The sequence below is a fragment of the Perognathus longimembris genome, chromosome 10 (genome assembly GCF_023159225.1).
Source record: "Perognathus longimembris pacificus isolate PPM17 chromosome 10, ASM2315922v1, whole genome shotgun sequence".
NCBI classification, from domain to species: domain Eukaryota; kingdom Metazoa; phylum Chordata; class Mammalia; order Rodentia; family Heteromyidae; genus Perognathus; species Perognathus longimembris.
The window spans coordinates 12,653,947-12,669,671 of NC_063170.1; the positions used below are offsets into that span (position 1 = coordinate 12,653,947).

The 15,725-nt window shown below is 48.6% G+C and overlaps 2 protein-coding genes across 3 annotated transcripts; one reads left to right on the forward strand and one right to left on the reverse strand.

Moving 5' to 3' along the window:
• Positions 1-2,219: 2,219 nt before the first annotated feature.
• Thap11 (THAP domain containing 11) lies at positions 2,220-4,397 on the reverse strand. Its single transcript, XM_048355304.1, has one exon. It carries the CDS (start codon positions 3,814-3,816, stop codon positions 2,881-2,883), a length of 936 nt encoding a protein of 311 aa, XP_048211261.1. The 5' UTR covers positions 3,817-4,397; the 3' UTR covers positions 2,220-2,880.
• Positions 4,398-9,478: 5,081 nt separating this feature from the next.
• On the forward strand, positions 9,479-15,638 carry Cenpt (centromere protein T). Of its 2 annotated transcripts, none has more exons than XM_048355309.1 (13): positions 9,479-9,625; positions 11,213-11,303; positions 11,424-11,511; positions 11,607-11,703; positions 11,822-11,958; positions 12,101-12,137; positions 12,300-12,448; positions 13,046-13,246; positions 13,468-13,587; positions 13,839-13,932; positions 14,966-15,142; positions 15,232-15,336; positions 15,425-15,638. In XM_048355309.1, the coding sequence occupies exons 1-13, from the start codon at positions 9,513-9,515 to the stop codon at positions 15,546-15,548; spliced, it is 1,533 nt and encodes a 510-aa protein (XP_048211266.1). In that variant the 5' UTR covers positions 9,479-9,512; the 3' UTR covers positions 15,549-15,638. The 2 variants fall into 2 exon arrangements, with proteins under 2 accessions (XP_048211266.1, XP_048211265.1); XM_048355308.1 differs by having other exon boundaries at positions 13,836-13,932; positions 15,425-15,637.
• Positions 15,639-15,725: the final 87 nt, after the last annotated feature.

Here is a 15,725-nt window from a genome sequence, read left to right on the forward strand (position 1 = left end):
GAGGCTGAAATCTGAGAATTGTTGTTCAAAGGCAGCTCTGGCAGGAAAGTCAGTGAGACTCTTATCTACAATTAACTGGAGCCATAGCTCTCAAAGTAGAGCTGTGGCTCAAGGTGGTAGAGTGCTAGCCTTGAGCAAAAAAGCTTAAGGACTGTGCCCAGGCCATGAGTTTCAAACCTCACAACCAATAACAAGTACAAAAAGTCCCAGGTCAGTCCAGAACACTTACTTTGCCTGACTGTATGCTTCTTTTATTACTCAATTACCAAGACTGTATTGCCCAGTTAGTGACACATCTGCATCTGAGGCCTCTTCCCACTGCCCCAAACAGACCACCAGACAAGTTTTGTGCTTATAACCTCTAGACACCAAGGAAGGTTCAGGAGTGCTGCCAAGAGGTTCAAAAGAACCAAAACATAAACAGCAAACATCCTTTCAATTAGCAGGAGCTCAAGGATACAATATTATGGCTAGGACCTGGGAAAGACCAAGAAAAGAGTAGCAACATTTGAAACTGGTGTAATAAAGATCCAGCTAGCCTAGAAATGCATTGTTGGGTTTCCAGCACCCAATTACCTGCCAGGAAGGCAGAGATTCAACTCTTGCCAGAACTGGGCTCCTTTACAACCTAAACAGCACCCTCTAGAAGACTTCTCAATTCAGTGAAAAGAGATCAAAAGGGGAACAGATACTACAGTTTTAGGGCCACCTAGGTATGTAGTTTTACCCATCAGTAATACAAAAGTAAGTAATATTTTAGGAAGCCTGAAAAAAAAATCCACTTGCGTCCTAAAGCCTATAATAATCTATAATAGCCAGTCCTGGGGCTTGAACTCAGGGGCCTGGGCGCTGTCCATGAGCTGCTTTTACTCAAGGCTAGCATTCTACCACTTGAGCCACAGCACCACTACCAGCTTTTTCTGTTTATGTGGTACTGAGCAATAAAAGAGAACCGAGGGCTTCATGCATGCTAGGCAAGCACTTTACCACTAAGCCACATTCCCAGCCCAAGCAGGTATATTAAAATTTTTTTCACTAGCTCAAGCTAATTAAGCCATAGACATGTCACCAATGACTCTCCAATATGCAATCTCTCGTGTGTGTGTGTGTGTGTGTGTGCCAGTATCCAGGCTTGATTGAACTCAGGACCTGGGCACTGTCCCTGAGCTTTTGTGCTCAAGGCTAGTGCTCTACCACTTGGGCCACAGCTCAATTTCTGGCTTCTTAGTAGTAAGATGAAGGTAAGAGTCTCAGACTTTCCTACCCAGACTGGCTTCAAAATGGCAATCCTCAGATCTGTCTTCTGAGTAGCTCGGATTACAGGTGTGAGCGACCAGCACTCAGTCCCAATATCCAATCTTAAGAATAGCCAAAAACAGGGCTGGGGATATGGCCCAGTGGTAGTGTGCTTGTCTCACAAGAATACCCAAAAACATGTCAAAGGGTTACAAATCTCAGCTCTTCAATGTCCTCTATTGATTCAGCTCTTTCTACTGAAGGTATACCAAGGCCAAGGTGTATATGTACAAGAGTCATTGTGCCTAAAGGAGCCATGGCTTGTTCCAGTCCTAATCTTCACTGGTTCATTAAACAATGGCATGTAAATGTAGAGTAAGACATTGTATAAAGTTTAAGTGATGAAACTGTGAGCAAACCTCAATTCTAGCTGGGAATTTAAGAGATAATTTAAAAACCTTCAGAGTAGAAGGAACTAAACAATTCAGATTAGTTCTCAGTTACACTATCTTGTTAAAAAATAGAGAGTAAGTTTATGGACAAATAGGCATCATTTGGTGCAGTTTACAAACTCTTTGCAATGAGCTGGCCCAGAACTTTTTTTTTGCCTGTCCTGAGGCTTGGACTCAGGGCCTGAGCACTGTCTCTGGCTTCCTTTTGCTCAAGGCTAGCACTATACGACTTCAGCCACAGTGCTACTTCTGGTTTTTCTGTTTATGTGGTGCTGAGGAATGGAACCCAGGGCTTCATGCATGCAAGGCAACCACTCTACCACTAAGCCATATTCCCAGCCCTTGGACCAGCACTTTTTAAAGACCTTATAAGACCAGAGTCTACATATTTAGATTTTTTTTAATGGAAAAACCTGGTTATTGAAATCTCTACTCTCTGGATTGGCCTATGCTTTCAAGCCAAAGCACATTTCCCCATATTTCAAGGACCCTTTGCTGAGTTTTCATAAAAATAAAATGGTGAAACCCAAATAAAAACCTTACTTTTTCTTTAATTTGTTTTGCCAAACAAACACAGTGAAAACTTTAGTCTAATTGTACAGAAAATAGAATTTGTAACCAGTAGCAAACATAACCAAGTCCCTGGCAAGCTGGATATCCATCAGCAGGTTATCCAGATCCCCTGGGCACACGCCCCCATCTGCAGGGAGGTCCTAGGAGGCAGAGGCACAGATCAGCTAGTTTCCATCAGAATCACAGACTGCATCTGGAAAGGGTAAGCACTTAAAGAATTGATGTTACTTGAATCTCCTATCACTACACACAGCAGAGTTTTCTCGAACTGCTGACCACACTTAATGTGTGGTTTTCCCAAACCCCCAGTCACTGGGCATCCCACCTTTATCCCTCCAGGTAAATCTCAAGTTCAGTGTTTCTGAAGCCTCTGCTTAACCAGAATCTGCAACATAAACTGGGGAGGAAGAGTAGACAGTCATTAATGCTGGTGCCCCTATTGCAGAGTCTGAGGCTCCAAACTCCTGCTTCAAGAGGAAACAAATGAGGGTGCCAAATCACCAGCCAGTCTAGCTAAGCCTCACTACTGTCAACCAGAATACAGGGTAGTTCAACATAGCCCGGGGATTCCTTGGGCTGGAAGGGGTCCAGCAGTTCTACAGGCCGCAGGGCGTCCCATTCACATTCCGTGCTTCTTCCGGATGACAGCCATGGCAAGCAGGCGATCCTTCTCACGAAGTTCTTCCCGCAGTTTGGCTTCGGTGAGACGCAGGTGGCGGATGCTCCCCTTCATCTCCTTCATCTTCACTTCCATCAGCGCCAGGATATCCCGCTGTTCATTCAGCTTGCGCAGGAGCTCCTCCTCCGTGGTGCCGGATGACAACGAGTACGAGTGGTCGGAGCCCGTATCGGGAAAGCCCTCTTCCCCTACAACCACCAACTGGGGACCCATAGGACACTCAGCGGCCTCCAACCCCGCTGTTGCAGCCTCTAGCTCCGACGCCGCGGCTGCAGCGGCTGCGCCTTCTGCGGCTGCGAACTCCACTTGCACAGTAAGATCGATGGGTTTTACATCATCTCCGGAGGGAGTGGTGGGCGCTGGCGGCGCGGATCCTGGAGCCTGGCTGCTGTCCACAGCGGCCTGAAGGGTGAGGAGCACAGCTGCGGAGGCAGACACCAGGTTCGGCTGCAGCTGGGAGGTCTGAGCATTGGAGGTGGACGGCGACGACTGCGGTGGCGGGGGCTGCTGCTGCTGCTGCTGCTGCTGCTGCTGTTGTTGCTGTTGCTGCTGCTGCTGCTGCTGCTGCCTTCGGCGGGCGGCTGCAGCCCCCGCGGGCCGGCGCGCTACTTTGCGCTCATTCACGCCGCGCAGCGGGAAGATGGTAGGAACGCGCACCGTGTAGGTCTTGCGGCCGCCCTGGAAGTGAACGCTGCACAGACGGTGGCCCGTGGTGGGCTGGAAGGTGGAGAAGCACCCACTGACGCCGGCACGGGACACATTCTTGAGCCAGAGGCGCCGTAGCTCAGCGTCCTTGGGGAAGGTGTAGAAGTGCAGTGCCTTGTCCCGGTGCGAGTTGTTGTAGCAGCCGGGTACGCAGCACGTAAAGCCTGGCATGGCTACGCCGCGCGGCCCGGCCCGGCCCACCGGCCTCCTGCGCTCTTCGACGGCCCGGTCGGTCCGCCACCACCAGCTCCTCGACGGGCAGTGCTGCGCGAGGCTTTGGGCGGCCTCTCTTTATTGCCGCCCGGCGCAGCCGGCTTGGCCGAGTGCCCCGTGCCCAGAATACGCTTCCCGCCGGCCCGCGCCGCACCGCGCCGCCCGCCTGCCTGCGCTCCGGAGTCTGCCCGGGGGACGCCGCGAAGGACCGCCTGGAAAGGAGGACTACGCCCCCCACAATGCACCGCGCCACGTGCCGCTCACTTCCGGGGCGGGGCGTGCTTATTCCGGCCTCTTTCCGAGGGACCGCGGCAACCCTCGCTGAACAGATTCTTTTCCGGACTCGGCTTGTCTTCGGTCAGCGAAAGAAGCATATTCTACTGGAACGCTGTCGCACGGACTTCCCTTCACAAGGACCCGGAATCTTGATGAGTGTGGGGTGGACAATACCCGCCTCACCTATGCGCAAGCGCTGTGGGTATATGCCCGCGGATACTACAAGTCCCGGGATGCTCGCGAGAACTCAGAAGCTTCGGCCGGGAGCGCCGCCTAAAGGAAAGAGCGTGTTACTGCGAACCAGGATTCAGGGGAGGTTCGGCTGCCTGAGGCTTTCTATCCTCTCAGCCCTAGCGCCTTTTCTGCACGGGATTCTTGAGCTCGAAGGGCAAGGCGATCTGTGCCTTCCTGCCCTGAAGGACCTAAGGAGCCACAATTTCTGCTTTGGGAGATCTCTTTCCTGACTCAGCCACTATCAACTTTGAATCATTAATAGGCGCCTACTATGCACCAGACACAATGCAAAGTTGCAGAGACCTGCCCCCCACCACCTGTCCCATCACTAGAGGGGCCGTGACCACCAGGAGAGACAGGGACCTGCCTGTTAGATAATAGATGAATAGATGTGAATACCCGCAAGTAGATGTCCAGTCAGAAATAAATGCTAGGGGCTGGGAATATGGCCTAGTGGTAAAGTGCTCGTCCCGTATACTTCATGAAGCCCTGGGTTCGATTCCTCAGCACCACATACATTGAAAAGCCGGAAGTGGTGCTATGGCTCAAGTGGCAGAGTGCTAGCCTTGAGCAAAAAGAAGCCAGGGACAGTGCTCAGGCCCTGAGTTCAAGCCCCAGGACTGGCAAAAGAAAGAAAGAAAGAAATGCTAAAAAGCAGTGAACGTGAGGCCTTAGCAAGGTGGAAAGCTGAAAACCTTGGTAGGGAATTGTAGCCAGTTCCAACCTCACCTCCAGCCCAGTCTCACCCCGAGAAACCAGTCTTTTGAGCTCCTGAGTCGGGAAAGAGCTAAGCTCGCCATTAAAAAGCCTGGAAGGGGCAGCCAAGGGCAGCAGAAGCAGTAAGAGGTCTCAAACTGGGTCCTTTTCGAAGATTGGGGATTTCATTGTGCAGATGATTGGAAATTGTGAAGCATCTTTTTTTTTTTTTTTCTGGCTATCCTGAGGCTTGAACTCAGGGACTGGGCACTGTCCCTACGTTTCTGTGTTCAAGGCTCGCTCCCTACCGCTTGAGCCGCAGCTCTACTTTCTGCCAGGACTGGCTGAGGTCTGAGGATCAAGGTTTGAAGCCAGCCTAGGCAGGAAGGTCATGACACTTTTTGCTGTTGTTGGTTGTGGGACTTGAACTCAGGGCCTGGGGGCTGTCTCTGAATTCTTTTTGATCAAGGCTAGTGCTTCACGACTTTGAGCCACAGCTCTACTTCCTGTTTTCTGGAGGTTGGAGATGAGTCTCACAGACTTCCCTGTTGGGGCTGGTTTTGAACTGAAATCCTCAGATCTCATACCTTATAGGTGTGAGCCACCAGTGCCCAGCTGTCCAGTACATTTTTATCTCCAATGAACTACTCAAAAAAAAAAAAAAAAGTAAAGCTGTGGCTCAAATGGTAGAATGCTTTAGCAAAAGAAGCGCAAGAACAGCAACCAGGTCCTGAATTCAAGCCCCAGGAACACTCCCCTGCCCCTTCAAAAAAAAAAAGAAACATTCCAAGAGACAGATGCTGGTTGATCACACTTGTAATCCTGCCTACACAGAGGACTGAGATCTGAGGATCCCAGTGAAAAGTCAGTGAGGCTCCTACTTCCAATTAACCATCAGAAAGCCAGATCTGTGGCTAAAAAAAGGGTGGGGGGGAGGGCTGAGTTCAAGCCCTAGTACCAGCACAAAAGTAAAGAAAGAAATAAAGTAGGTAGGTAGGTGGGCACTGGTGGTTTATACCTGTCACCCTAGCTACTCAGGAGGCTGAGATCTAAGGGTTGTGGTTCAAAACTAGCCTGGGCAGGAAAGTCCATTGGACTCTTATTCCAACAAACTACTCAGTAAAAATCAGAAGTGGTGCTGTGGCTCAAGTGGTAAAGCACTAGTCGTGAACACAAAGAGGCTCAGGGGACAGTGTCCAGGTCCTTAGTTCAAGCACCAGGACCTGCAAAAAAAAAAAAAAAAGAAGAAGAAAGAAACCAAGAAAAAGAAAGAGATCAAATTGATATTTAGGCATACACAATTGAAGATTAAACTCTACCTTCAAAACATGAAATCACCTTTCATCTACACTTAGCTGTCTGTATTCAAAGCATATTTGGGAAACTGAAGGTGTAGCTCAGCAGTAAATCATACAAGGCCCTGTGTTTGATCCCCAGAACTTATGTGAAATTTGTGGCTCTCTCTCCACCCTAACTAGTCTCCTTACTATCTTGTCACCTCTGTAAAGAAGAACCTTATCACATGTCTCTCAGCTTACACTCTTACCTCTTCTGGGGTTGGGAATGTGGCCTAGTGGTAGAGTGCTAGTCTAGCATGCATGAAGCCCTGGGTTCAATTCCTCAGTACCACATAAACAGAAAAAGCCAGAAGTGGCGCTGTGGCCCAAGTGGTTAGAGTGCTAGACTTGAGCAAAAGCAGATCAGGGACAGTGCCCAGGCCCTGATTTCAAGTCGTAGGACTGGCAAAAAAAACAAACAAAAAAAAAAAACAGTGCTCTGAGAGAGCAGGGAAAGAAATGTACTCTTATCTGACTTAGGTAACTATAACCCTTTTGTACATCACTTTCACAATAACAATAAATACATTTAAAAAATACAGCAGTGACAAAACAAAAACAAAAAGCAGGTATTAAATATAAAGTTTAATCAATCATGTGAATAATTACTTTGCACAGGACAAAGCTTTGCAGACATAAAGTTATATATTTAACTTTGATTTTTATGTTTTTCCATATCTGCTGGTGGTCAAACCCAAGGCCTTGCACATGTGAGTCAGGTTATCTACCACTTCATCTCCCTCTGAGGGATGGAGCCACATCCCCAGCCCTAAAAATAAAGTTAGTGATAGTAACTCTGGAAATATGTCTACAAAAGGCTAGCAAAGTCAGATAACTTAATTTCTGATATAAGTGACAAGGAATATTGATAAAGTTTTCTTCTACAGGTTTTGTTATTTTGAGAAACAAGAATCTAATTTTTGGACTGGGAATATGGCCTAGTGGCAAGAGTGCTTGCCTCGTATACATGAAGCCCTGGGTTCAATTCCTCAGCACCACATATGTAGAAAAAAGCTGGAAGTGGTGCTGTGGCTCAAGTGGTAGAGTGCTAGCCTTGAGCAAATAGAAGCCAGGGACAGTGCTCAGGCCCTGAGTCCAAAGCCCAGGACTGCCAAAAAAAAAAAAGAAAAAGAAAAAGAAAACGACCAGAACTGGTGCTGTGGTTCAAGTGTCAGAGTGCTAGTGCTATCCTTGAGCAAAAAGAAGCCAGGGACAGTGCTCAGGCCCTGAGTCCAAGCCCCAGCACTAGCAAAAAAAAAAAAAAATCTAATTTTTCCTTTGAAAAAAATGTACCTGGGGGCTGGGAATATGGCCTAGTGGCAAGAGTGCTTGCCTTATATACATGAAGCCCTGGGTTCAATTCCTCAGCACCACATATATAGAAAAGGCCAGAAGTGGTGCTGTGGCTCAAGTGGTAGAGTGCTAGCCTTGAGCATAAAGAAGCCAGGGACAGTGCTCAGGCCCTGAGTCCAAGCCCCAAGACTGACCCCAAAAAAAAAAATTAGCTGGGTACTGGTGGCTCATGACTGTAGTCCTATCTACTCATGAGGCTGAGATCTGAGGATCAAGGTTCAAAGCCATCCTGATCAGGAGACCATGGGACTCTTTAGCTCCAATTAATCACCAAAAAGCCAGAAGTGGAGCTGTGGTTAGCCTTGAGCAGAAAAGCTCAAGGACCATGCCTGGACCCTGAATTCAAGTGGGCACAAAAAAAAAAAAGAAAGAAAAGAAAAAGAGAGAGAGAGAAGAAGAAGAAGAAAAGAAGAGAGGAAAGAAAAAGGAAATCTAATTTTCCTTTTTTTTTTTTTCTGCCAGTCCTGGCACTTGGACTGTACCACTTTATGACAGTGCCACTTCCGGCCTTTCCTGTTTATGAAGTACTGAGGAATTGAACCCAGGGCTTCATCCATGGTAGGCAAGTACTAAGCCACATTCCCAGCCTTAATTACAAGTTATTAGTTTAAAAAGTGTTAACAGGAGGTAACAAACAAGGCAAGCACTTGTTTGTTTTTTTGTTTGTTTGTTTTTGCCAGTCCTGGGCTTGGACTCAGGGCCTGAGCACTGTCCCTGGCTTCTTTTTGCTCAAGGCTAGCACTCTGCCACTTGAGCCACAGCGCCACTTCTGGCCGTTTTCTATATATGTGGTGCTGGGGAATCGAACCCAGGGCTTCATGTATAGGAGGCAAGCACTCTTGCCACTAGGCCATATTCCCAGCCCCAGGAGGAACAAACAATACAAGAAATGTATCCAAAGCCTAACGTATGAAACTGTAACCGCTCTGTATACGTTTGACAATAAAAAAATAATAAAAAATAAGAAGTGTTAACATAGTTGTGTATGTGCATGTGCGTGTGTGTGTGTGTGTGTGTATACTAGTCCTGGGGCTTGAACTCAGGGCCTTGGGTTCTTAGCATTTTCCACTCACAGCTGGCACTCTACCCTTGTGCCATACTTCTAGTTCTGAATTCTTGTTGATTTTTTATTTAAGAGTCTCAGATTTGTCTGTCCGCACTGGCTTCCCCCGCCATTCTCCACTCTCTCAGATTTCAGTCACCTAATAACTAAGATTATAGGTGTGAGCCATTCTTTTTTTTTTTTGTTTGTTTTCATTTGTTTGTTTGTTGTCCAAGGCTTGAACTCTGGGTCTGGGAGGTGCCTCTGAGCTCCTATGGCTAGCTTACTACCACTTGAGCCACAGTGTTATTTCTGGCTTTTTCTGTGATTAATTGGAGATAAGAGTCTCACAGACTTGGGGGGGGGGGGCGAAAGGGGCTGGCTTTGAACCATGAGCCTCAGAACTCAGCTTCCTGAGTAGCTAGAATGTACAGGCGTCAGGCACCTGGCACAAAACCATCCTTTACCAGATTGTTATAATCCACAATGTACACATAATAAAAACCAAAATCTGGAGGGGTGGCATATATTTGCCCAACCTTAAATTTGGTAAGGCCAGACTAGCCTTGGCTTAACCAACATGGCACGTAGCTGTCGAAGAACTACAACTCCCGTGAGCAGTTGCGTTAACATCGCGAGAATTTCCTTAAAAGCGGCGGCGGGAACGCCGAGCCTGCGGCTGTCTGGACGCTGGCTGGGGGGCGGCGGCTGTGAGGATGGGGGACAGCTTCGGCACCGACAGCGAGCCCACTACGCGCACCCTGCTTCGGCGGGTGCTGGATACAGCGGACTCGCGCACCCCGCGGCGACGCCGGAGTGCTAAGGCTGGGTTTGTACGGGCGCTGCTAGAACGACTGGGGAGTGGGGTCTGAGTGGGAGCCAGCACCGAGCCTGTTTGGAGAGAAATCCTGAGAGGATCCGAGCCCCGGCTCCTGAGAACTGACCCAACTCCCCTAGGCCCGGCTGAGCTTGTGTTTGTGCCTCCAAATTTGGAGCTGTGGAGGCGAAAGATCGGCTGTGTGTCCTCCGGATTCCTGAACCCAATCTAGCCCAGGGTGTGGCCCGGTCCCTGTCCTGCCTTTCCAGGTGGTGGTTCCCCCCCACTCCCCCCACACCCCCTTTTCCTTGCATAGTCAGTTCTGCTTGCCCTGTGGCTCCTGACTAAACGTGGGGAAAGGCGTTAGAAAGCACAGTCTGCAAAGAAGTCCCTAAGCAGAAACTCGAAAGGTGCTTTGCTAGGAAGCAGGACTTGGTTCTGACGAATGGTTGAAGTGTCTCTGGCAGAGTTGAATGCATGGGGCATAAGGTGCAAAAGTTGACATCTGCCAGGGTGGTACAGGGTAGTCCTTTTCCTTATAGAGGAATGGCAAGTCATTTATGATGGGTTTTAGACCTCTGAGTGATGGAGCTGTGCTTAGGGAAGGTGTACATGACTTTGAGAGGAATTGGACTGACAAAAATAATTAATAGCCTTCTTGGGTTATTTTGAGGTATGAAATGGATACTTTTCCTTTTTTTTCTTGTATTGTGTGGCAAAACTTTATTTTTATTCTTCTGCTGTTGCTGGTCGTGCAGCTTGAACTCTGGGCATGGGCATTGTCCCTGAGCTTTTATCATCTAGGCTAGCACTCTGTCATTTGAACCACAGCTCCGTTTCCAGTTTGGTTTTTTTTTTTTTTTTTTGCTTGTTAATTGAAGAGTCTCACAAACTTTCCTGCCTGGTTTGGCTCTGAACCTTGACCTTCAGATCTCAGCCTTCTGAGTAGCTATGAGTCACCAGTGCCTGGCTTACTTTTTATTCTTTATGATTCTGGTCAGGTAACCTCTTGTGATTTTTTTTTTCTCAGCCTTCATTCCTAGCTAGATAGTCCCTTTCTTCTTATAATCTAGGCTCTTAGTCTGGATCCCTCTTGACTAGGGTTGGGAAATGGAAGGAAACAAGTGGTTTCTGGGTTCCTGTCCCTGAGGACAAAGGGCATTAGGCCAGAAATTCTGGTAAAGGCTGTATCCCCTTTCTCTTTACTCTTGATCCTTAAGAATTCTCAGATGAAAAAGAAGTTAAAGCAAAAAAAAAATTTCTCAGATGTCATGCGCTGGTGGCTCATGGCTGGTAATCCTAACTAATCAGAAGATAAGATCTGAAGATCGAGATTCAAAGCCACCCCAGGCAGGAAAGTTCATAATGTTCTTACCCCCAATTAACCACCTAAAACCTAGAAGTAGAGCTGTGGCTCAAAGTGGTAGAGTACTAACCTTGAGCAAAAGAGCTCAAGGACACTACCCAATCCCTGAGTTCAGGCCCCACAACTGACCCAAAAGATTATATATATAGTTAATAAATCTCAGACATTTCCATCTTAGTAGCAGTGCCCAGATATATCTATAACAAATCTCAGAGCTATTGGTCTTTACATAGTGCCCAGAAAACCCTGCTTGAAACACATTCCTCCAGAAGACTGAGAAGCCAAACAAAGACAACTGCCAGACAGCATTCCCATGGAGGCAGGGTAAGTGCCTAGTCACTGACCACTCTAGAATTCTGGATAGAGGCCTGAGGTCTGTTTCTGCTCTGGATCCTACCTTGAAGGCAGAAGAACAGCCTAGATTCATTATGCTTTTATCTGTAGTCTGTTGGCAGATTAGCCCATGTTCAAACCAGTGGGAACCTGGAGGAACAGACACCTCGGACTCTGCTGAAGAACATCCTATTAACTGGTAAGTGAGCACTGGCTTGCTCAAGTTAGGTGCTACTCCAACACCAGTCCTATGGTATCCTTCTCGGCTCCATCGTCTTCTTGGTGTTTCTGCAGCCCCGGAATCTTCCATCCTGATGCCAAAATCAGTGGTGAAGCCAGCACCAGCACTACAGGCGGTTCAGCCCTCCAGATGGGAAAGCAGTCAGGGCAGGTGCACAGTGAACTACCTCACGGGATAGGTTGTTGGTTAGCTCTGGTCTGGGAGCTTCTTCAGGGGCCCATATGGTAGAATTTGGTTTCTTGGCCTATCTGAAACCATGTCCTTACAGTCTGGAGCTGCAACTTCCTGAACTAGAGCCATCCACAACCCTAGCTTCAAGTCTGCCAGCCCCTGGCAAGAGGAAGCAAAAGCTGAGATTGTCATTGTTTCAGCGAGAAGTAAACCAGGGGCTGCCTCTCTCCCAAGGTGAGGCATAGAACACTACCTATTGCTGTCCTCTCTCTTCTGGCCTCTGAGAGGTGGAAGATGCTGGAGAGGAGACTTTTATGGGCCTGGATAACTTACCATGATTTCTTCTTTTTCATATCCTCTCATTGGTCACTGACAGATCCTGCAGGGAATGCTGATGCCTCATCCCTCACCAGGTGCTATTACCTCTCTTGGGGGTGAATGGAACAGAGGTCTGAGAAGGGAGGTACCTACTGGTAGCCACTTCTAAGATATGAGGACCCCAGGCAGAGGGGGAATCCTTTGGCAAAAGTGGGCCTCAGGTACCTTACTTTCCTATGCTTCTTTCCTCACACTAGCTCCCTCAACCTGACATTTGCCACACCTCTTCAGCCACAGTCAGTGAAGAGACCTGGTTTGGCCCGCAGACCTCCTACCCGAAAGGCTGTAGATATGGGTGTCTTGTTGCAAGATCTGCAAGATAATTCCTCAGCCATTGTTCCTCCAGGTAAGGTTGAGGTTTTCCCCTTCCAGCCTTTGGGGGAGGCTACCTGCTCCATGACAGAAAAGAGGTACAACTGAGTCCAGGATGGCTCTTCTGCTGGTCAGGTCAAGGAAAGTGGTCAGTACTTTAATAAGTAGTTTCTGCTTTCATTCCACAAGTGCCCCTGGCCTTAATGTCATGTCTGTCTCTCCAGAACCTCTATTTTTGAGCTATAAAGCTGATGGCAATTGAAAAGGGGTGTAGCATAGTGGTGGATTCATCACCAGCTAGCTAGTTAGAACTGACCTGGGATCCTGATTCCAGAAGACAAGTTCACCAGAGTAGAAGGATAATTCTGGGCAGGGGGAGAAGTAGAGAGTAAAGGAATGGTAAGTAGTTGGGAGTGGGGATGGGAGAGAGCAAGCTGTGGAGGCTTAGAAATGCCAGGTCAAGGAGCAAGAAGGTAATCAAGGGCAGCTATGGAAGAGATAAAAAGTGGGGCTCAGAATCTTTCTCTGAAAGCCATGAAGGCAGGGCAGACCCGTAGTGCTCTCTGTGTAGGCCCTGGCAACTCACTGTAGGCCTAGAATGCACCGAGTTATAGCCTGCCTTCACCTCTAGGTGACAGTCTCAGAGCTGCTGTTCCTACTTTGCCAGTGGATATAGTGTTGGAGGACACCCAGCCCTTCTCACAGCCTGTGGTTGGCCACTCTCCCAGTGTGCATTACTCCCTGGCCCACTCCTCTGGCAGTGGCACTAACGATTCTGAGAGGCCTGTGAGTCACAGGACACATAGCAGTGGGCCAGAGCTGCAGAACCACAGTAAGTATGTGGGGAAGGTGGTCTGGAGCCAACAGCTTAGGCAAGAGTTGGCACTGGTAGCTTTTCTTCCCATATATGTTTCCTAGCTGGAATTCCTGGCTAGGAATTCCTCTACCCAGAAGCAGAGTCACTGTTGGGCCAAGAGATTTCAAACCAGTGTCCTGGTGCTGCCTCTGGCATGTTCTCTTCTCAGTGAGTGAGGCTGGCTTTACCCTCCTCAGAGCTACAGCCTTGGCCTGCTACTTCTCCAGAGATGACAGAAGCAGAGAGATCCCAGGGGGCTTTGGAGGACAAGGAGCCAGAAGGATCTATACAGGATGAAGGCATTTCTGGCAGGCCAGGTAAAAGGCTCAGTATAGGAATCAGCAGGTGGTTGGTGACAACTGTGTTAAGGCCCTGGCATACAGAAAGGGCTTGCCTGGGAATTGACTTGAGAATTGGTGTTATTAGTGGAGAAGGGAAACTGAAGGGCACATGGTTGACAGGAGTTGGGTCAGGCCCTTAAGAAATATGACAAGGAGACTAAACCTGCACAGCTGACTGAGATGGTCAAACTTGAGTCCCCTGTGACCCTGCCCTTTCTCTACAGCAGATCCAGAATTGGCATCCAGCACCCCTGAGTTCCTCCAGGCCAAGCGATCCCATCAGTTTCTTGAGCCAGCTCTACCACAGCCAGATGTTTCAGTGTAAGAACCTAGGGTCCTGGGCCTCTTGGGAAGGGGGCAGGCACTGAAGTTGGCATTTGGCACCTTACACAGTCATCCCCTTCTTATCCCCTCTGAATATACAGATCACCCAGCACAGCAGCCTGAGCTGGGATACAGGGTGTTCCCAAAGAACACATTTGTCATCCTAAAGCCTACCCCCAGGGGCTTAGAGGAGCCTGAGTGAGGTGGAAGTACCTGGATTAGTGTGTAGTTAGAGAAGGCTTCCTCAAGGATGATTAGCAAAGTTGAGACAGGTAGTGATAGATTCCAAAGGGGAGAGACTAGGCCAGGCCCTGGTGGCTCATGCCTCATATCCTAGGTATTGAAGAGGCTGAGATCTGAGGATAATGGTTAGAAGCCAGCAGTCCATGAGACTCTCATGTCCAATTAATCACTAAAAAGCCAGAAGTGGAGCTGTGGCTCAAATGGTAGAGTGCCAGCCTTGAACAAAAATGCTCAGGGACAGCACCCAAGCCCTGAGTGTTCAAGCCTCTGGACTAACACGAAAAAGAAAGGCGGGGGAGAAATTGTCCATTCTTAGGCCTGGGGTGGGGAGTATCATAGGTCTGAATAAATGACTGTGTATAAGATAAGGCTAGCCTAGAATTTGGAGTCTAGACTGGAGGGATAGGACCTAAAGGAAAGGCTTCTGTGTGGCCTCCTGACCATGTTGCCCCTCAGTGGATGGTTAGAACTGCTGGTCTAGGCTGAGAAGGTAGCTTTGTGGTAGAGTGCTTGCCTAGCATGCATGAAGCCCTGGGTTTGATTCCTTAGTACCATATAAACAGAAAAAGCCAGAAGTGGTACTGTGCTAGAGTGCTAGCCTTGAGCAAGCTCAGGGACAATGCCTAGGCCCAGAGTTCAAGCCCCAGGACTAGCAAAAAAAAAAAAAAGACTGCTGGTCTAGGTTAGCTAAGGAGCACCTAGGCCCAGTATTAGTAGGAGCAAGCAGAACTTGATAGAGTCGTCTTCAAGTATCAGTTCAGTCACCTCTGTCTATTCCTGCCCCCAGCTTGCCTCCAGAGCCTATGGAGCCTGTACCAGCTAAACTTCCCCGCAGGACCCGGACTGCTGGTCCCAGACGCCGTCAAGATCCTTACAAAGCTGGACTGAACCACTATGCAAAACTCCTTAGCTTCTATGCCAAGATGCCCATGGAGAAGAAAGCTCTTGAAGTGGTGGAGAAGTGGTGAGTGCATCTTGTACTCCTGGGTAAGAGGAGCCTTTTGGGTTATGAACAGACTTACTCTGTTTGCTCTCCCTCAACCTCCATGGCAGCCTAGATAAGTATTTCCAGCACCTTTGCAATGACCTGGAGGTGTTTGCTGCTCATGCTGGCCGCAAGACTGTGAAGCCAGAGGACTTGGAGCTGTTGATGCGACGGTAAGAGGGCAGAAAAGAGAAACTGGGTGGGATGGGATGGGGGAGAGAGTTCATGCTGATGCTGCCTGCTGCTCTTCCTCTGCTGTAGGCAGGGTCTGGTCAGCGAGCAAGTCTCGTTGCACGTGCTTGTGGAGCGCCACCTGCCCCTGGAGTACCGCAAGATGCTCATCCCCTGTGCATTCAGCGGCAATTCTGTCTTCCCTGCCCAGTGATGGCCCTTGCTCTGTCTGTACCCAGGACCTTGTAATTCATATCATTCTCCAGCTCTCTACTATTTCCTCTAAGATAATAAAGTATCACAAACAGAAAATTCTGCTTTTTGGTACATGTCCAGGAGTCAGCCCAGATACCCCTGATCCCCTCGTCCCCGATCCCCTGGTCACTGACTT

Excerpts from the sequence above, each read along its gene's own strand:
- Thap11 (XM_048355304.1), bottom strand. The coding sequence starts at position 3,816 with ATGCCAGGCTTTACGTGCTGCGTACCCGGCTGCTACAACAACTCGCAC.
- Cenpt (XM_048355308.1), top strand. The coding sequence starts at position 9,513 with ATGGGGGACAGCTTCGGCACCGACAGCGAGCCCACTACGCGCACCCTG. Across the intron at positions 12,138-12,299 it reads GATGCCTCATCCCTCACCAG|CTCCCTCAACCTGACATTTG; the intron begins GTGCTATTACCT and ends TCCTCACACTAG. Across the intron at positions 13,247-13,467 it reads GCCAGAGCTGCAGAACCACA|AGCTACAGCCTTGGCCTGCT; the intron begins GTAAGTATGTGG and ends TACCCTCCTCAG.